Here is a 21,772-nt window from a genome sequence, read left to right on the forward strand (position 1 = left end):
GCCTTCCTTGTCCCCTCCCGGTCAGGGGATGCCACGGTTCACACAGAGCTGGCTTCCATGGGAGAAAACCACCTACTGTAATGCCGGTGAGAGGAGCCGCTTTCCCAAGCATTTTGGGTGCGTTATGCTAAATTCTTATCTGAATTTGGCAGCTTTCGGGAGGTGGCATCCAGCAGGATGGTGCTGGACTGGAGCGCGTCAGGAGTCTCTTGCTCTTATTTTTTTCCTTCCTAATTCCACCCTTGCTCAATGTTTTGTCCAAGAGAAAAGGGAAACTATCTGAAGCATGTGTGGAAAGCAGGACAAAATTGGAATGACATTTCCATGGCACCTTCTCCTTTTGCTGCATAACCCCAGGTGCCTCGGAGGGGCTGGGACGATGTGAAGCCTCAGCCCACTGCCTGCAGAGCGTGCCTCAGTTTCCCTACCTGTAGGATGGAAACATTGACTCAGATCTGTCTGCTCTCGGGTGATGATGACCCCTTGCAGGAGCGCTGCGATGCTTTACTACCCAGTGTAGGGAAGGACAACCGCCCCGTGAGCGTGCTCATCCTTCCCAGCGCATACCACGATTTTCAGCCCAGGTACCTTTTTGCACCTTTGGGGTGTCGGAGCAGGAATTTCCAGGGTAAGGGCGTTTTGGGGCATCTTATTCCTGATAATTAGGTGGAAGCATCCTCAGTGCCCCCCATGGCAGGGCAGTGATCGCACCAGGTCTCTGCAGCGGCGTGGGTCACCATGCCCAGCACGTCTCCGTCACTCAGCCAGGTCCCTGCTGTATAATTTAATGTTCATTTCTGTCTCACGGGTGTTTGAACATCACTGAGTGAGTCTCCCCTGCTAATTTTGCCTAAAAGTATAGTTTTTGCATCAAAACCTTTGGCTCACGTGGCTACCGGTGCTGGCACTTAGTGTTTCCCAGCCTGGAGCTGCTGCAATTCACAGTGCTGCACAACAAACTGCAGGGACTTAACCGGCAGCAGTTGTGAAGCCAGTGCAATAATAATAATAATAATATAAAATAATAATACTGCATGGCGGGAGAGAAAGAATCAGTGGAACATCTGCAATAGTTCTGCACTATTTCCAAGCAATATTTCTGTTTGAATAATTAAATACAAGACAGAAGGCAGCTTTAGGATGGAAATATCTACCCAGGTGAACTGAAAAAAAAGAGTCCTAAAACCGGATTTAGGGTTGGGAGACTCATCTCACTGGGGAAATGCAACCTGTAGGCGAGCTCTGAGGAGGGAAAGGGTAAATTCCTGTGGCAGGCATGGGGCGGGCTCTGTCCTGAAACAACCGAAGCAGTGCAATAAAAGCGTGAGAAGCCCCAAAGCAGAGATCTCTCAACAAAACTTAAATTCCTACAGTGAAAACCAAAATTTGAGTCTAAATAAACACGGCTAGGTTAGTTATTTATAACTCTTTGGGCTCTTCACCATCCAAGCGCTTAACCCCCGGCCAGGAGCATCTGCAGAACTCGGGTGTAACTGGAACTTGCTGACACAGATGAAGTGAGAAATGTGTTTGTTTTCCGGCTCATTTTAAAGATGGGTATTTTATGTGCCTCACTCGAGGGATGAAGACTATTATGATGTGTATTTCAAATGAGCCATTTCCAATCTCATTTATTATTTTCCTGAAATCCCATTCTATTTAAGTTGTCGCAGCTTGGGGCCCGGTCGTGCTCCTTCCTCGCAGCAAAAAAAACCCCCAAAAAACCAACCCAAAAGCATCATTAAAAATATCTACCACCGGTTTTTTTTATTGTTTCAAAATTCAAATACAAAGGAAAATCACATTCTCAGATGAGAAGAAAAACAAGTTTAAGAAATGCGGGGTAGGGGGGGGATTCAGCATCGGTGAGGGAGGCAGCAAGATGGAGCACTCCATCACGGTCACGATCTGCTGGTAATAGAGATTTTCATCTCCATTTCCCAAATCTCCGTGAATATGCCTTAAATACCCCACTGTCACGACCAGGCTTCATCCCCCACGGAAAGTAGCACCGGGCGTGGGGCTGTAGCCCCAGGGACCCACGCCTGCCTTGCTCCCAGTGTCTCTCACAAACCCAGCGGTCCAGTCCCAGTTCATCCCAGTTCATCCCAGTTCCCAGTTCATCCCCGTCCCGCCCTGCCCTCAGCGCCGCCTCAGCCGTGACCGGGACCGGCGGGGAACGGGACCGCCGCGCATGCGCTCTACTCTCCCGTGGGACCGCCGGGACACTAATTGTTGCCGGAGTTAAAGAGAAAAAGAACCGGTACGCCAGAGAAGCACCGGCTGACCGGGCTGGGGTGAGTGAGGACGGCGGGGGCGGGAGGGGGAACGGCGGGAGCGCGGGAAGCCGCCGGCCGCCATCTTGTGGCGGGGGGCGGCGGGGCTGAGACGGGCCGGGCCGCTTCGCCGTGGCGGAGCCGCGGCGAAGCGGCCCGGCCCGTCTCGGCCCCGGGGTCTGTGAAGGGAAATGGCGCCTCCGGGGTGAGGAGTAACCCGGCGTCCCAGCTCGACCTCCGGCGATGACGAGCCTTTCTCTGGGGGTCTCCTCCCCGCTGGGTGCTGAGGAAAACCCCTCAGGGCTTCCCCTCAGCTTAAAGCTCCCAGTTGGGTGAGGAGAGTGTAACGTAAACCACTATAAAGGGGAAAGTCCGCTATAAAGCAAGGACTTCGTTCAGAAGACGAGATGAAGTTGTTCGCAGGCTAAGGAGCAAAATTATAAAATATTTACAGTTTCTGGGTTGTTTTTCGTTTACTCGTTTCTAATAGATCCACGAGAGGTGGTTGAGAAAGCAAGGGTTATCAAGCCCTTTACAGCTCTGACAGAAACTTCTTGGGAGTGTGAAAACTCAAAAATATTAAAAACTATGTAAATACCGTGCAATAGAGAGAGATCTTGGAGGCTTACCCAAGACTAGAAAGGTTTAAGTTTGAAAATAGAGATTTATTACATGTAGGGGGGGAACTTTCATCAAACTTTCTGACAGCAAATTCAAAGACTAGAACCAATGATATCAAGATTTTATTAACAGAGGGAAGGCCAGTGCCAGATAAATAGAGGGATTAATATAATACTTTTAAAAATATTGATCAGAGCTCCGGGTAAAAATTGGTATGGGACAATCTTAATGATGTTTGGTGTTCAGAAGAAAGGGATTAGGACAGTTTTATTGACGCTTGGTGCCACAAGGAATCGGATTAGATATTTAATATGAAAACATTTAATTTATTCAAATATCACCCAGATAAGTTTAAAAAAGAAACAAAACCATACGCGTGTTGGTCTGTAATTGGGATTAAGGGATAAAGAGCTCTGATCTTTTGTGCCAAGTTGCATAAGACCTCTCTGGTGCACGTCTTATTGTATAATAAAACAGAAGTAAAAGGAGAGGAAAACGGGTACTTGATGCTGCAAACTCTTCTTGCCATGCAGCAATTAACAGCAGCCCAACATCGTCTTGTTAGTGTCCGTGTTTTGCTTCCCCGCTCTTCCTTGTCCCATCTATTTCAATTATGTATTTTTTGAGGGTGGGGACAGTCTTTTCCTCAGTATTTCTACTGAGCGGTATAAGATATGTAATCATAATTAGTAAGAGTCCCCAGGGTAGTTTGCTGGATTGTAGTTTTATAAAGTAATTACAGATGCAATTAAAATGGAGGACATTTTTGGCCTCTGTGCTCTAGTTTTGGCCTAAAATTGATTGCACCGTACGTTGCAAGTAATCCCATTAAGGCCAAACGCGTGCAAAATAAATTGTAATTCATCGTGAGTACAGGGGTGGAAACGGAGCCCGAATTTGAGCTGCCGAGCTACAACTACTGGGCAGATTGTGCAGGGCCAGTTCCATTTTTCTTGGCCAGAGTTAATTTATCTTGCCTTTGTGGTTTTCATTGCCATAAGAAGTGAGTTGCAGTAGGGTGAGTGGTTACAAACAGATGTGCCCTGCAGACAATTCCTGACCGACTGACTTCTCATGGCCCAAGGGTGTGTTTTCGTTGCCCCAGCCATGCTGTTTGTCTGTACGTTTTACCGCCAATTCTTTATTTACTGGAATTTTAAGGCAGTGGCAGGAACATTGGTCTTTAGACCAATTATTTACAGTAGCACCTAGAATGTATTTAAAACAGCATCTGCAATTTTACTTTATAATGGTTGGCTTAAAATTGTGTCCTTTCATCTGCAGGAGGTCTGGCTCTCCCTTATCTCTCTTTTGTCTTCATGCAAAGCTTTTAAACCCTTCTAGGTATGATGATAGATTCCATTGGGGGGGGGGGGGGATATGAATTTGAGGTATAGCCTCAGTATAACTCCTTTGTCATTTTCCATATGAATGCTGGTTATTTGTTGAGAGGTGAGAAGGCGGGCTGCAAACCTCACCCTGGGAGATGGGTTACGAGATCCAACTCTCCCAGGGTGGTGATGGAGACGTGGATGAAGGTGTGGAGAGTCATCTGTTCAGCCTTCCCGTGCCATTCCATGCCTTGCCTCTGCACAGGAAAGAGTTTTGGTGGCCTAAGTCCCATTATCAGAATTGCACAATTTGAAAATCAGGAAAACATAGTTAAACTGGGTCAAACTGAGACTGGACTGCAGCAGCAGTTACTCTGGCCCTTTGTAGTCTTCCTGTGGAATAACAGGGTAGTTCCTGAGTTGCAATGTCAGTTCTTCTTCCCCAGACAAACACTGTTCCCTTTCTCGCATAGTTTAAAGTTTTTAATTTATTTAAGCCTTTTCTCAAGCCCTCCAGCAGTGTGTTGTCTTGAGGTAGAGGAGGGGGATGAAGGTAGCATAGCGGGTTGAAAAATCAGATCATAGACTGGGGGTGAAAAATGACCAAACGTTTACTTGTTAATGAAGGCTGGCAGCTGAATGCTCCAACACGTGGAATCAATTAGCAGAGATCCCACCAAACTCTGTCCTTCCTAATTAGTAACCCTAACTGTGCTCTGCAGGTGACGTGCGTGTGCAGATGTGCTTCATTCTTGTGTTCCTGCTGCTCAGCGTCTTTGTGTGACCCTTTCTTTTTCTCTTTGCATGTAGTTTGTTGGGTTGTTGTTTGGGGTTTTTTTTGACTGCTTTCCCTTATTTGGTCTCCACGATGCTACTTTACGGTGTCCCCAGAAGCTGGAACGTGAATGGTGAGAACACTGGAGCAGGGAGAAGATAGCTGCAGTGAATTTACAGGGTGAGCTACAGTAGGTTCAGCCTTCACCTCCCTTGGGAATGCTAAGCTGCCGTGCCCTTGTCGTGGCTCTAAGGAGCTGCTTTCTTCCTGGTACCGTGTTTGAGGATGTCTTTATGGCTACAGAGCGATGGCACCGTGGCGCAGGACCCGGGAGCCTGAGCTCTGTCCTGTCCGCTCCCGTGCCCCGAGCCTGGGCTCCGGTTTCCCTGTTGGTGCTGGAGCTACGTCTGCTGCAGGGGCGGAATATATGTAGGTTGGGCATAATGCAGCATTTCAAATGAGATAGCATAGGACTGGATCACTTTAAAAACAAATACATAGGAAAAAGGTCAGTCCCATAAAGGTGTGTTTTTAAAAATTTATTTATTTCCAGCAGTGCAAGGCCCTTACCTGCTCAGCAGTCCTTTTCATTGTCATTCACTTGTATTGAAACCAGGTGCAGATTTCTGTACTTGCAGTGGCTTGCCCTTGGCTGCAGAAGGAGTATTCAGAAGGAATTGCCTCTGAAATGCCTGGAGAGGGTCTACAGCTGCCCTGGCTCACTCCATTGAGAGAGCAACACGGCAAGATCGGGGACGGTACTGGGCTGTTGGGGAAAAATAGCATCTCAACTCTGGTTTGTAACTCTTGCTGTACAAAATCTGATACGGGGATATCAGAGCCCAAGGTATCATTTGTTTATCCTTATTTTACAAATCACAAGATGTTTATAAATCACGTTTGGAAAATGTTGGTACTTCTGTGTGGATTGTGGGTGAGGGTGTTTTTAATTATTTTTTTTTAAGAGTTGGAAATTTGAGTTACAACTTTTCAAGGTGAAAAGTTGGTTGGTGTAGTCAAAATAAAGCAAGCATGGGGTGCTGGGCACTTGCACAGATGCTCTCAGTGAAGCTCCGAAGCGCGCACAAAACCCTTTAGGAAATCAAATGGGACTAAGCATAGACTTAAGTTCATTGTTGGATCAATGACAGCAATATTGCTCACAAAATTTGCACATTTTCTTCCACTGCTTACCTTTCATGACTGTAGTATCAATCCATCTGTAGTTGCTGTAATGGCTGATGGGAAAGGAGGGACGGAAAATGACTTATGTATGTATGTTCAAGCTGTGCTTTTTTCATATTATCTGAAAAAGTAGTTCTCTAGGTTTTTGTTTAATTAGTTCCTTGACTAAACATTTCACTTTTCAGACTCAGATGATTTTCTAAGAAGATTAATTTTTGACCTAATGTTTTCTGCAACAGGGACAGCAGTATGTTTGCAATTTCTTATTGTATTTAACACAAAGAAGGCATGTGATGCTTAATTGAAAGAAGTTTGGATGTTTTTATATGGCCATCTGTGCCAGATTTTACTTTAATTCCTTCATTCTGTAGTAATGCTAAATCTGCAAATAACAATTTGACTGCGTACTCTACCAAGCTATTTAGAAAACACATACTAGAAGAAAAATCTGTTTTGCAATTTTCGTTACACAATTATGTACACAGGATATGGGCACTCTGGCTGGTTCTGCCTCTTGACTTCAGCATCAAATGGATCTGAAAGACAAGCCTACAATTACTTGTATTTTTTAAGCTTGCTTTGTCAATTCTGTGCGTTGTTTTTTTTTCTTTTGAAATACTTGACATGCACTATTCAACGTGGAACAATTGCTGTTGGTGTCAGTATGACACATGAAAAACTTGTGGAGTAGGTACTGGTAGTTCTGGAGCTTAAGGCTAGTCCCCTTAACACCAGTCATTTGGAGTTTAGATAACCAACCTTAATTATTCCCCAGAAAATTAGGAGTATTCAGAAAAGTACATCATCATAAAGTGGCATCAGAACAGAAACAAAATAACTAGTGCAGAGATTTGACATCCCTTTAAAACGTCTACCTGGGAGCTGACACCCAACATGCAGCCCTTCTAGATGTCAAAAATGTCAGAGGACCACAAAACCTTATGGGTAATGGCGTGCTCCTCTTGATTGTTTTCATTAACTACTTCCACTTTAAGAGCGTATTTTATTGCAAAATTAATTCTTTGTGTCTTAGTTAAACATGTAAGTGGTGTGACTGAACTTTTAGTTCTCCATTAGAAGAATTGCCTTTTTTTTTTTTTTCCCCAGCACGGCAATTTTTATGTTGTCACAAAATTGACTTTATCTTGAATCACAAATCTTACAGCCTCCTTACAGGTCATTAAGTTTTGAGTGAAAATAGTTCTGATTAAGAGTGATGGAAAGTATTTATAATTTGCATCTGTTGTTGTAGAAATTGGATCAGATTTAGAAATAGCAGAAGTTCCAGCATCTTGCTAAAGAGTGCTTTGGGTCGCTCCTGCAGTTGCTTCTGAACGTAACAGCTTTGATGGTGTATGATTTCTGTGCGGCCCCAGGTGACGTTCACTAGTGCGTGCAAGTGGTACGGTGGTTACAAGTGGTTCCCGGAGACTGGGATTAGCAGCGTCATGGTCCCAGGCCTCGCGGAGACGCCCCTGGGCCTCCTGGCTGAGCCCACTGAGGGCTTTGCCTGCTGGGTGCCTTCCGCAGGGCCACCGTTCTTCGTGAGCAGGAGGAGGTGAAGAGCTGGGGAAAAGCGGCTCCGCACCAAACACTTTTAATGAAAACTGTAGAAATGAAGGTAAGGTGTGCTTCTGTTTCTTGCTTCCAAGAAGTGAACAGAAAGCGTGGACACGGAAGTAGATTTTGTACCTTCTTTTGCATCCCTCCCCTTCTATTTGGAATAGGTTGAAATGCTGTCCAGCGTAGCGCTGAGCGCCTTGTTCGGCTCCTGCAGCAAAAAGGACGGGAGAAATGCCGTTTCCTTGCTGGCCTCATGATGTCACGTAACTCTAAAGAGACAGGTAGCAAAACAAATATGATCGCAGACAGACTTGAGGTGAGGCAGCGCCGCCCTCAGCCTTCACAACCAGCTGTGCTGCCATGGACTTGCCGAGCGCTCGCTTTTCAGTGTGCTCTGTGGGGAGAATTGGCTGGTGTGTCAGCAGGGCAGGGAGCGGGTTTGTCTGTAAAACGGGCGCTCTGCAGAAAGTGCACGTTCAGCAGCCACCACCTGCGCGGGTGCTTTTCTTTGAACAGCTGAAATCAATATGTGCGGGGGTGTGTATTTTTGACACAACTGTGTCGAGAAACCAAGAGATAGCAGCTTACGAATGACGATGCTGGTTTGGGCTTAATGCTAGGATCAGCTGCTGGGTTTAGAGTCAACTCACAATATTGCTGTCTGATCTTATAAATTGATTTGAGTCACATTGCCATGGTGCCTGTTTATTTGTCTCCCAGCACAATAACACCTGAGCGTAATCTGTACATTAATGTGTACTTAGGGTAACCTTGGAAGGGCTGTATTGTACAAATGAACGTGGCAAACTCCTGAAAACCAAAGTAATTTATCTTAGCGGTCTTGTAGCAGAGCTAGGACAAAAAGTGTTTGCTACTTCTCCGTTCCAGCCCATGCTGCAAGCCCGAAGCATCCCTCTCCTTTCCTGGACCATTTCCCACCTCTAACCTTTCAGAACAGTATTTTCCTTGTTTCGTAGTTAAAATTTTTCTTTCTTTTCATGAGGAACAAAAATTAGTAGGAAATACAATGGGCGGAGCCTGGGATTCCTCAGTGCTGAAATTTATCTTTTCTTTTTTTTTTTTTTTTCCTTCACTGACATAGTGAAAGCACTTAAGTCGTTTTCACGTCGTTAAGTACTTTCTAGCGGATACTCACACTTTCTCTTGAGGCATTGGTACGGTTCCACTGCAGGCTCTGAAAGTTCATTTCAGTCCCTGACTGATGAGGTTCCTGGAGGTGAGGCTGGTTTTTTTTTGGTAATGGTATTAGTTCAGCCTTGCAAAATATTACTTGCCCGAGGTGAGTAATAGGTTTTGATGGGTAAGGAAAGTATCATCAGTCATCATCATAGCAAAGGACAGGCAAATGATTTTTTGTGTCTGGACTGGTAAGTGTTCAAGCAGTTGCTGAGACCAGATTAGTTGCGCCCTGCAAGAAGTCATGTTTTTTAAATTTTATTTCTGTTTAAATTGCAGTTAGGTTCTCCACTAATGTCGTAAGAGTGACTGGCAGATCTAATGCATTTGGGTGTTAGACACCGCTGCCAAATCTTACAAGAAACTGGGGATGCACAGAACGCTGAATGCCAACTTGCTTTGAGTACATATACATTACACTGAATGAAATGACCAGCTTTGCTAGGTTTCCCATTCTGTTTCGGGGAAGAAAGGTGATTTGTACGTCAGTTATTCCCAGAACAGCACACTATCAGATGGTTTTCTTGATGCCAGCTGCTTCTCAAATGGAATTTTGCCTCCTGGTACACGGAGGCTTAGCCAGAAGGGCTGCAAACTTCAGTGTTGTTACTTGATTTACAGTCTTTGGGTTTGTTGCACCGTTGTGTTTCTCACATTTACCCTCATACAAAGACACTGAAATCCTCATGTCACTGGAAATCAACCTGGCAGCATGTGAAATGGGATTTCTGTTGAAATGTTTCTCTTCCCATTAGGTCTGATGGTGCATAGAGAAATACCGTGAACCACCATCCACCCATTTAGCCTTCACACTTTTATTTGTTGGTATGAACTTGTGCCTTCTTTCTTTCCTTTTTTTTTTTTTTTATCTCCTAACTAAGGCAAGATGGATGTTAAAAGCCAAAGCTGGTTTTCTACAGTAATGATGAAGCAGTTTCCCAAGGCTGCCTGTTGTTCAATGGCAGAAACAAGATCAAACCCTGAATATTTCTGACCTCCTCTGCCTATGGATTCCCTATCTAAAGATAAAGAGGTCTGGGTGGTAACGTATTAATTATGAACCATCACCTCTGCCAGCGTGGTACTTATTTATCATTTCATAAATCTGAGTCTGCGACTTGGGACTAAATGACTCATTTTAGTTTTGCTGTATCTTCTTTTGCGTTAATGTTTCTGAGTCTTAAAATGTTGAAGATGAACAGCAATCACAAATAGGGACAAATGGGGAACATTCGTGCTTGACTACGGCTCTTCAAAATGTTTCAAGCTAGTTTCTGCTGTCTTTTTAATTGCACAGTTTGCTTCCTTTTATTGGGCTATCTTGGGTTTACTGTAGATTTTACTGATAGGAAGCATTATAAGAAAAGTAATTTCTTTATTATATTTTTCTAGGAGTTTTACTGGATTTATGAAATACAAAGATGAAAAAGGCCCATTATTGTATCAGGTCTTCTGTGGTTAGTACAAGATTATTTTCTACGTTGTGATTTTTGACACTTTTCCTGGCCCAGTTTTAAATAAATCTACAACTTAATGACTTCTGCCCAAGCATCTTCCAAACCTCTCATCCCAGAGGGAGCTCTGTAAATAGCCTTGGTGTTCGAGCTTCTTTATTTTTGAAGCCTGAATGCAAAGAGTAGCATCTAAAAAGAGATGGGTTTGCCCTTGCTGAAACTGGCATCGAAATGTTGGCGACAAACAAGTGTTTATAGATGTACAAGGCTACATCAAATATTAACGTATGGCCAGCTGTCGGCTACAGTCGTGCAATACCACCGTACGTAAGGCTTATTTAGTCCGATTTATATATCTCTGTCCAGCCATGGCTGATGCGGATCTTTTCTGTGTACGTAGTCAAGGACACCAGCTGCGGATATTCCGCACCACCGTTAAAGCCGGTGGAAGGTGAACTGGCAGCTGCAGCCTGACCGCTGCTCAGCTTTGCTCCCGTTTTTCCTGCCCTGACTCATTCTGACTAGCCTATATGCCACTAATCTTGGCAATTGTGCAGGATTGTAAGTAGCTGGAATTTTATATTTTGGGAAGAAAAAAGGGGGGGAGGAACAACTCTTTCTACAGGGATTAGGTTGTGATACCCAAAGATACTTGGTATTGCAGTTTACAAACGTCTGTCCTGCTTTTGACCCAATTAAGATAATCATAAAGAGCTGTGATGCTTGAATTAGAGCTGCAGGAATGCTCAAACGTTCATGTATTATCCTACATCAGATCTGTGGTTTTGCCTTTGGTTGAATTAAACTTACCCTCTCAACCTGTAGGTAAAAGGTCTAGCATGTGGAAGGCTTCACGTCAGGAGTGGAGCTCGCCTGCCCTAGTTTAAGCACTCAGCAATTAAAAACCTGCCCTGGCCGTGTATCTTAAGGCACTTTCAGTGCTCAAGGAGAGAAACGATCTGCCTTTGGCAGAGCAAGCACACCATCCTTGTATGATTCCAGCTCTTACTCCAAGAGCTCAGAGTGACCGTGTTGAACTCCAGCATTCAAATGTCAACTTGAAGACCCTAGTTTTGGTCCGTTCCCAGAGGAATGCAGTTAGACCTGTCAGTTGGGCTGTGCTTTTTCAAACCTAACCTCAGTGGGTTTGCTCACCCTGGAAAGATTAGTAGAGCTGCCAGTTCAAGGGAAAGTTCTGAATCTTTCTTTTTTTAGTTGGTTTTTTTTTGTTTTTATTTAAGCAAACAGTTATGTTCCTAGATTGAAAATATTCAGGTTACATTTAAAGGGCAGGAACGTACAGATAATTTATGGTCAGTGTTTGTTTAGCGTCTACTGCTAAAATAGTTGAGTAAATGGATATGGGGAGCCCATATAGCAGTACAACTTTTAGTTGAGTCTTCTAATGGAGCCCATTAGTTTATTTGCTGGGACACAAAAGCAATAGGTGGAGCTTACGCATTTTAAGAGCTTTATAGCATTTCTAGCATAAAGCCTTGGCATTAGAGTAGTATAGAGGGACCTGGCAACAGCTGTTAGAGGCTGCTGCCCCCCACCCCCCCCCCCCACCCCAAGTTGTACAGACTTGTCACTTGTATATAGTACATGAGTTTGTGCATGTACCTGTGTATTCGTGGTTCTGTAATTTTAAATCCTGGTGCTCCTAATATCCAGACGAAAGCTCCAGAGACCCCGGGATCTTGCCAGTGAACTGTAATCAGCAAAAATGTCATACAAATCAAGTAACTGTTAAAACTTACTGGTGTATCTTTCTGTCCTCAAACTGCACATATGCTTAACGCTCTTAACTTTCTGTTCATATTTACTTAAGAGTCATGGGCAAAATGCAAGTTTGTAATTTTTTTTCCCATCTTTTGAAACTACTATTGCTCTGAAAACCCATGAAATGTAAGCAACAGGCCTGTTTATTCTGTGCCTCTTTTTTTGTTTTCTTTTGTTTTCACACCCTAGTTTTCTTTCTTAAAATTAAATAAAGAGCCCAAAGACTAAGCAGAAAGATGGAACAGAATGTCTCGGATAGAATCATCAGCATCCCGACAGTGGACCGCGATATATTGAATGCCTTAGACTGGAAAGACGGCATTGGTACCTTGCCTGGTAGCAACATACAAGTAAGAAACCAAGGAACACAATACACGAGTGGCCACCATGTGTTTTAGAGTATTTGCGATATATTCTGTAGTTTGCAAATAAAAGTTGTGCAGAGAAAACACTTTGTTCTAAACAACTGGGTTGGCATTACCAAGGAAGTGGTGCCGTTTTGCTAGTGTTTCTGAAAGCCTGGTGATACTCCCTCTCCCCTTCTAATTTCTTGCTCAATTGATTTCTAAAGGCAGGCAGTATTTTAAGTAATTGTTTTCTGCTGATAGAAGTTACAGGCCTGAGTTTCCTAATTCTCAGTAATGTCCGTACAACATACTCAGGCAAGAAATCCCATTAATTTCAGCCCAGCATGAGAAAGACATTTTCTCTGAAAGACAAATTTTCTGAATTTGTGGGGTTGAGTCTTCAGGTTCTTTTCACATCAGTCATTCTTTTTTGCAGCTTTTGACAGCTGTCTATATCTTACGTATTCCTGATAGTGACAAATACAGCTCTCGTGTCAATCAGAACCAAGATCTGTTGGTCACAAACATGGTGACTATCTTAGAGGAGGGAGGAGGGTGAGTGTTGACTGTTTCCCAAATTACCTTCAACTGTTATTTCAGTTCGATTGCACTTCTGATGGCTGAAAATGAATACATAAAATTGCCCTCAAGGCTGCAAAGTCTGAACCTCTGGGGGTGAAAAAAAAATCAATTTCAAGTGAAATAAATTGGAGCTGAAAGGATTCGAGAGCTTTGAAAAATCAGATTGTTGGTATTGCATCAGACATTCAGAATCAGGACCCCCACCTTCTGCAAGTGTTGACAGTCTTTTTCTTCCTCCCCTCCTCCTCCTCCCTTTGTGCAGAAAAGTCTACATGGGCTGTCAGTCTTCGCTTAGGGTACGGGGAAAATGCTTCTGCCAGCAAATGTTGAGAGAACATGGATGAACGTGTATGCTTGGAGTGTTTCGAGATGAGTAGTTTACGCTCCTATAAAACTGACATGGAATTGGGTCCACTGACTTTCTAGGAGGTCCTTTGGATGATTATTTTGCAGTGGCCTAACTTCTGCCCTGTATTTAAAATAATCAAAATTGTTACACTTCTGCTTCTTAAAAGAGCTTAGCAGTATACTGCCACAGGTTTTCTCTTAACCAGCAGTAAAATTCCTTTGCAGAAACAGCTTCACTTTTATTGATTCCTTGTGATAATAGAGAATCCACAAAGCACCACGTTATTTATTAGACAGAAAGACACCAAATAATACTGTATTATGTTAGATGATCAAGTATAAGAGCACCGAGTACCATGGTTAGTGAGTCTGGTAGAAGTGTTTAGCTGGAACATGACAACTAGCTACACAGGAAGCCACTTCATTCTTAAGATGCCAGACACTTTGTTTTTTCTGCAGAAATACCAAACACTTCTCTTTTTTTTGCTTTTGCTGTTTAATCTTTTTCCCCTCTCTTCCTGCTATATTCCAGCTCTTGCACACACAATGTTTTCTTAATGCCCTTTAAAATATTGCCAGGAAGGACATATTGTTTCTGGACGATTTGTGTGGATTTCGTATTAGCAAACATGCTGCATTGAACCCCTGTGTGTAAAGGAAGGTGCAGTCCTGATAGTAGCACAGTTACGCATTTCCAGAACTTAGGAATGAGGGATATTGCCTTGAAGAGTCTCAGGATGAAGCTGGAGGTTGCCTCTGTGATTCAGCCAGTCCTCAGCTTCAGGTCAGAGACTTTTAATAAAGATGCTCGTTATTTTTCTGATGGAGACTTATGTTTTTTGGGGCCTGGGCTGGGCTTCACCATTTCATGTGGCTGCAAGTAACGCCATCAAATTGTTAAAGGAAGAAATAACAGCTTGCTGTCTTCACTGGTTTGGGCTGAATCAGAACTGTTCGAATTTGTATGCAGGAGTGTCTTTCCCCAGAGACTGATCTGCTAATACAAAATGACATTGGCACCCTTCCCCACCTCCAGCTGCGAGCTCTGCTTTGCGCTCGCTCTGCTGCTTAATGGCACGTAGAGCTCTGGAGATGCTTCTTCCACTGACCTTCTGCTCATGATGCTGAGCTGTCCTTATCAGCCATGGCAAGGAACCCCTGGGATCTGCACCGTTGTGCTGCTGCTCTTCTGGCATTTGAGGAAAGTGATAGGTTTCTTCTCTAAACCGGATGGTCTCCTGCAGGAAACTTAGTCCACTTTGAATTATCATTTCTTTGAAATGGATTGTTTCTCTTTGTGCTGAAATAAAAATGATGCTCTGTCTCTTCAGGGCTGCAGAGGAAGAAGTGAGCTTTTTAGAAGCAAGTCTGGCATCTTTGAAGCTTTAAGACAGGCAGAGTTCAGATAAAGAGGGAAGAGAGGGAAGAACATTTGGGATAAGGCTCTGATAGGGTGCTGGAGGCAGGATCCAGAGCCCAGGAAGCGTGCAGGAGTAGAGGAAGAATGGCGCTTCTCAATGCGATGAGGTGCCCTGCTTCAGAGGTGAAGCAAATGCTTTTAAACTGGGTTAAGCACGTTTGAGCAAAGAGCTGATAGCTGAGAAAAGATCTCAAACTAATAGAGAGCTATGAATAAAAGCTTTGGAGCAGAACTTGCAAATGCAACCCACCTTTGACTTGTGTCTTTCATTCTGGAGTTCAGTAGCTCTGTATTGCAGACAGTAAAGAAGATCAAGGGGTGAGCAATCTTTAGAGCTATTTGCTCATCAGTAAGGTGATTTTTTTCAAATCTTTTTTTTTTTTTTTGGTGTTCAGTTGCCTTTGCAGATCAGGACTAATAAAAGATGCACATTGACGCTATTTGGCACTTTAATAATTTTATCTGGACCCATGAAGAGTTCCTTCATAGCCTAATAAATTTCTTAAGCTTAAAGGATGAGAGTCTCCACAGTCTGCCACGTATCATTCCTTTTCCATAGCTACCCCATGGTGTGGGTGCTTCGCTGTGTGTCTGGTTTTCTGGTTCTGCATCTGAATTTACTCTTGGCCCGTAGTAGGACAGGCAGCGTGTGTACGGGGTTGGTGGGCAGGCGCTGTGTTGTAGCAGAGGATGGGTGTGCTAGCAGAACCTCCATGGGAGGGTCACCTACCCCAGCAGCTGACAGAGGGTTTCTTAGGGGTTAAAACCTGGGGGAGCTGGGACTGGGAGCTCGGACACTGTGACTCCTGGCCATACTGGTACATGTCTCCTACCTTCCTGCACTGCCCCTGGCTTCTGCTAGGTGTATTGTTAGGTTGTTCGGAAACAGTTTGGACTTGAGACTTTTCCCTCTGTCTTTGGTTCAGGGCCCCACTGTGGCTTTCACTAATAAGTGGTACTGTGCGAGGACAAGCTTATCAATTGAAGAAAGGCTGATTATTTCTCAGTGTCTGCTGTTCTTCAGCAGTATTGCCTCTGCCTGTCCCCGCATTCCTCTGCTCCTCTGGGAAGTTCATTTCCCACCAGACTGTCAGGTGTCATTGAAGAATGGTTGAGAACCGCTTGGCCTCTTGCAGCTCCAGATGCTCGCTGCGTTTCTGCAGTCCCGGCTGTTGCTGTGCTCTGAGGTCTTTAAAGCCTAGCCAGCACCAGCTGGGGACGTATTGGACAAGTTCTCCGCTGGAACGTGACCTTTCTGTCAACAGCTGGGTGATTCCTGCTTGCACTGAGATTTTAGGGAAGCTGCTGTATGTCATAACTGCAATAAATGTAGTGCTTTGTTGGATGAATTTGAACCGTCAGAGTAGAGCTTTGGGTTAAACTGCTTTTCTGAGGGTATTTATTCTGATAGGTCTGAGTTTTATAAGAGGAGTGTATCCAAAGCAGGTAGAATTCACATGGCTTTTCTTCGTTGAGAACAAAATGCATCGTTGGGGTTTTTTGGGGGCCTGTTGGTGGCATTTTGAGGAAGAGTTGTGTTGGGTATTTCTCACTTTTATTGTTACTTATTTTTAATGTACATACAGCCATTTCTTTTTGTCCCATACCTACTTGCTCCTAGGGAATCCTATTCCTTCCTGTCTCCCTTCCTAGCCCTTTTACTACTGCTTATTCGCTTGCTTTCTTCTCTTACCTGCAGTTCCGTTTAAATGAGTTTGGACTGCTAGAAATCATTACTGAAGTAGAAGCAGAAGCCATAAAAACTCTTTCAGCCTCAGCAGTAAATGCCAGCCCAACCAGCTTTGCTCCTGCTGCTATCAACGCTTCCGCTGCCTCTAGCACTGATTTGGAAGGTGAGCTTTTTGCTGTGGAAGAGAATATACAGTTTCTGAAAAAGCTTCTAGAAACAGGTCTAACTGAAATGCGCGTTTCAATAGCGTGGTGCTCCCTGGCGCAGCGTGTGGAGTGAGTCACTGTCTTATTTCAAATATTTTAGGAGTATTTAGAATGAATGTAATTACTGCATAGTCATAACAGTACCTGGCGCATGCATTGTGCTCGCCTTTGTGGAAGGTAAGTGTGGTTATATAAATGATCTGTGCTAGATTTGTCAATGTAGTCAAACATCTCTCTCATGCTGAGTTTTAACGTACATCCTGGGATCTCTTTAACTGGTGATTCTGGGAAGTTGGAGCCCCTTCTTTCCAGGGTGGTGGATCAGCAGTGACGTCAATGTTTCTCCTTAACACTGGCGATCTACTTGTTATGACAGCAATTAAGTCTGCATCTGTATTAAACTAAACTGCCTGTTTGGGGGCTTTGGGACCAGAATGGTCTGGTCATATATACCCTATTAAATACTCTCAGCCTCCAAAACAGAGCGGTTGCACCACTGGGCAGCGTCTCAGCTCCATGCTACCTCCCAAACAATGCTTGGGAATTGCTCGGGATGGTGCTAGGCGCCCTAGGCCAGAAGTGCCCCAGGGCTGCGCTAAAGATTCATGTAGCTGAGTTGCAAGACCTGGCACTGTTTGATTTACAAACAGTTTATTTAGTTTATTTAGCAGCCTTAGCTGACTGCTCTTGGGGGCGACAGGACCTTCCAGCATTATTCCTTTCTCCGGTTGCATGCATTATGCCGTGTGGAGCAGGAGTGGATGGCACGGTGCTGTGCTAACCTGGTGTTCCTGGCTCAGGATGGATCCCCAGTAGTGTTAGTTACCTTTGCAAGAACATCCTTGACAATCTCCTCTAATCTGGCTCGTGCCAGGAGTTACGCTACTAGCCATAAAAGTTTTGAGGTTTCCAAGGTTACTGTAATTGAAATTAGGGAAAAACTGAGTTTTAGCAGGATAATACAAGCATGTTACTGGGCACGCACATCAGTGTAATGGACAGGAAACACCTCAGTTCTTTGCAGACCTGTTCTTACTCTGTTTATGCAGAAACCAGTAGCTCAAAAAAGAACGTTTATATGATAACCTCTGAGCTCTTTCATGCCGGACCACTCAGTTAATCTGGCCAGCCTCATTTACTTTGGTAAATCACTAGTTTCCTTTGATTAAATTACTCGGTGTTTCGGTAGAGCTCCCCCTCAGATGTGCCTGGGTGTCTTCCAGAGAGTACTAGTGGAGACCAGTGCTAGGGAGTGAGTGACGATTAAGAGCTCTCATCCCAAGAGTACTATTAGCCATCCAGCTCAAGGTCGTATTTTAAAGATGCTCTTGGTGAAATGTGGCAGCATGTGGTTGTGGCTTAGGGAGCCCTTGATAGGTTTGTCTGACGCCTTGTACCAAAACAGATTTTCTTCTAAGGTGGTAGAAGGAGACTGGAGAATTGCCTTGGGACACAGAGGCACCACAGGACAGCAGCTGGAGTCTCTTCAGTGTCTCATTGTCTTTGACATCACCAGTGCATCCTGGTGCAGTAATTGAAAGGATGTTAACTCTTTGTATAATGTCTGTGTTAGTGATGCTGGATCCCTGCTCAAGGCAGGGCTGCATCACTGAAGTCGTACATACCTGTGGAGGAGAGAACGATCTCTCCTCTTGTTGCCTGCCTGGACAAGCGTCTGCCAGTTGGCTTTCCCCAGGATTTTGATGGAACTATTTCTGGTTTTGGGTAGGAAGGCTTTGTACCTGTCTTCCCTGCTGGCTTTTCTCATCTCGAATGTCATTGTAAGCTCTGCAGATTCACTTACACTTACAGGCATTCGTTTATGCTCCTGCTGATTGTGGGTCCTTCTCCTCGTCTGCACGAGCTGAGGAGATGTCAATCCATCAGGCAAAGAAGTGGCTCTTACATGGACACCTCAGCACGAAGAATTTTTGACACCCTTTCAGTCCCAAGTGTATTCCATTGATCAGTGTGACTTCTAATCGAGCAGAGCTCTTCAAGCGCTCTTTGTTCTTGCAAGTTTTCCCTGTTTTGTCTTTTCCCTGCCTGGAATCATTGGTCCCTGACGGCACAGGGAGAGGCTTTAAGTTGCGATACAAGCAGGCATGCGTGCGCTCTGTGCGTAGGCAGTCTATCTGCCCAATTCCAGCCAGGGCCATCTGACATCCATATTGGGCTATAGGGAGCAATCAAGTATAAATGAAAAATGTCAGTTGTCTTAGCAGAATGAGTACAAGTGCTGGTAAGGAGACTATGAAAATGTTTTTAAACAAAAAACAAAGTGACTCATATCTCAGCATTCTGGATTGTGAGATGTGGTGTGGTTATTTTTCTTTTTTTTTTTCCTTTTGAAGTGTTTAATGGTGCATTCAAAAATGGATTGATCAAACCAGTGCATGCAAACGGTGACACAAAATGCAGAACAGAAATGCTGTATATGTAGGAGCTCCCATGCACAATTTGCAAATTGAACAAAGTATGCATGGGGGTAGCGGAGATGCTTGGTAATGAGGACCACCGCAATTGTGTTTTGTTAAAATATAAACATAAATTAATTTGTACTAGGAAGAACTCAATTCATAGGAGAAAGTAAACATAAATTATATAGTGGAGTTATGACTTACATTTTCATGCTTTCATTCAGATGAAAGATTGATATGTATCCCTTGCTAGATGTAGAAATAATTGTTTCTATTCTCCCATCAATAATGTCCTATTTTTAGAGGCTACCTATGAAGGATTTTCATACGTACAAAGTATATAAAAAGCCTGAAGTTTTTAAACTTAACGAACCGTATTAAAAGTATCCAAACAAGACGGACTTGTTTGACACTTGTCTTTCAAGTTAGAGGGTTACTAGGAATAAAGAAATATAAAAAGATTTGTAACTATGTCCTGGTTGATATAGCCTTGAGATTATATCCTCCTTTATCGCTTTTACAAGGGGCAAGGCTTCTCCAAAATTAAAATATTACAGAGAAAAGAGGGTTTTCTTTAATGAGGTGGTATACTCTTTCTGTGTGCCAGGGCACAGATAATAATTACTTCCCTCACAAAAGGATACTGAGGGTCACTTAATTAAAGTTTATAAAGGACTTTGACAGAACTAATTGCATGAAAGGTGTTTAAAGATACAAAGTTTAGCATCTTAATTTAATAGTTGTCTTTTTCTTTGCTTCTACAGTGCCCAGAGGCAACGTGCCCTGCTCTGATTTTCAAACCTGTGAGCAAATGGATTGCTTTGAGAACGGAAAGTTTTGTACTCAGACGGGTTCCCAGCAGCACAGGGACAGGTAAAGAAACCTCAGACTCTTCCTGTTCTGTGTTTAAAAATGTTTAAAGAGAACATCGTGTTAGAGAAAAGCATTGCTGTGAGTAAATGAAATCCTCAGAGCAAGCGTTACTGTGGCACGGCTGAGGGAGAGCCACCTGCACATCTCTGCCCATGACCTTCCTGCTGGCCTTGAGGCTCCCATGCCCGATAGAGGAAAAGCTCCTCTCTAGAGCTCCGTCCTCGTTTCTCTTCCCAGCCTGCAGAAATGCTGGTTGTGTCCTTGATGCCTTGGTTCCCCATCATACAGATAAGGATGATGTCTTAACTTCCCACAGAGTTCTTAAAAGGCAAAATTAAAAACCCTCTTGAGCTGCTCTGGTGGTGAGAGCTGTGCTGGTACTTTGGAGTGCTTTTAAAAGATTTATATCTGGCAAATCCTGCAGACACGATTCGTTTCTTTAGGTTCTCGGCCCAGGCATCCTCATTCTTCTAAAGAGGTACAGAGACACTGGGAATACTGCAGGAGTATTGTTGCACTTTTAATTTGATTTTGTTTTCAATTTTGGATGTTTAGTAATACCAGAGACATTCCAGATGATTGCAGAAACAGGGGAAATAGTAGAAATCTTAATACCAGCAGTGGCTGTCAGGTGAATGACGCTGACAGACCTGTCAAACGTCTCCGACGGAAGAGAAGACTGCTTCTGGAGTCTGAGGATGACGAGGAAAATGCAGATGAGGATGAGGTAAATGAGGCTGCATGTATTTTCTTTAAAGAGAACTGTGAAGAGTAGGGACTGTTCTGTGTCTCAGATTTCACTGTGCAATGCAAACTGAGCTGAGGGAGGTTGTTCTGTACCCATGAGAACGGTCTGGGTCTGATCCTGATGTACATCAGCAATGAGAATATCTGTTCTGACGTCTGAGGAGTCATAAGGGTGAATAGCTCATGTGAAGTCAAAGTCAAGATTTCAGACTGTACCTTTGTAGGTGTAGGAGTCCTATGCACCAAGTGTATGTCACAGTGATAAAAATACATGCCTCCAAAAATACTTGATTTAACTACAGTCAAGTACTATTATGTGATATTGAAGATTAGTGTCAAACCACAAAGTTGGATTGCTTTGTATTAGGTACTTGCATGTACAGTCACTTCACTACTAGAAACCTGTATTAATGGCAGATGAATAGAAGTATCTCAGTCCTGACCTGATCTTTTCCTAACTTTCTTTAAGCATCTTACTCCCTTTAGGGGTCCTTTGTGCAAGCCTGCCCTCTGCTACATGTGCATAGCGTCTCAGGCCTGAACCATTTTATTTCTATTCACATATTGCACATGCTTTCATAATGCAGAGACGCTGGGGTAGGTGTTCATTGGTAATGCAAGCTGAAACTTCTGATGTCATGAACAATTTAACTCATCCTGTTGCTCAGCTTTTCTCTGTGATGTGTATAAGATGTTCTAAAGTATGTATGTTTGCAGAAGTACTTGCATTCTGTCTCTTCCCCCCTCTCCTCCTCCTCGTTTCATAGTGCCCCTCTGTCTCTTCTGGGGCATGTTTGGCAGGCAGCTTTGCATTTCAGATTTTGCCCTTTTTGGTTTGCTTTGAGAAATGACAACCCTGGGTGAATTAACATGAGTTTGAAAACTACATAGAGGGAATGTGAATGGCAGTCTGGCTCGGAGTGTGACACAAGGAGACCACATTCTCTGGGGTGTT

The 21,772-nt window shown here is 43.8% G+C and overlaps 1 protein-coding gene across 5 annotated transcripts in view; it reads left to right on the forward strand.

The window, feature by feature from the left end:
* Positions 1 to 2,141: 2,141 nt before the first annotated feature.
* LOC104641895 (lethal(3)malignant brain tumor-like protein 3) overlaps positions 2,142 to 21,772 on the forward strand; it is a 47,880-nt gene continuing 28,249 nt past the window's right edge. Inside the window, exons 1-4 of one of the 5 annotated variants that reach the window (XM_075773701.1) lie at positions 2,142 to 2,297; positions 16,581 to 16,734; positions 19,962 to 20,070; positions 20,635 to 20,797. In XM_075773701.1, coding sequence (XP_075629816.1) covers positions 20,009 to 20,070; positions 20,635 to 20,797 — 225 coding nt within the window. In that variant the 5' untranslated portion in view covers positions 2,142 to 2,297; positions 16,581 to 16,734; positions 19,962 to 20,008. The remainder of the gene's footprint in view (positions 2,298 to 16,580; positions 16,735 to 19,961; positions 20,071 to 20,634; positions 20,798 to 21,772) is intronic. The other 4 variants (XM_075773697.1, XM_075773702.1, XM_075773700.1 and 1 more) reach the window with 4 other exon arrangements.

The sequence above is a fragment of the Balearica regulorum genome, chromosome 22, assembly GCF_011004875.1.
Source record: "Balearica regulorum gibbericeps isolate bBalReg1 chromosome 22, bBalReg1.pri, whole genome shotgun sequence".
NCBI classification, from domain to species: domain Eukaryota; kingdom Metazoa; phylum Chordata; class Aves; order Gruiformes; family Gruidae; genus Balearica; species Balearica regulorum.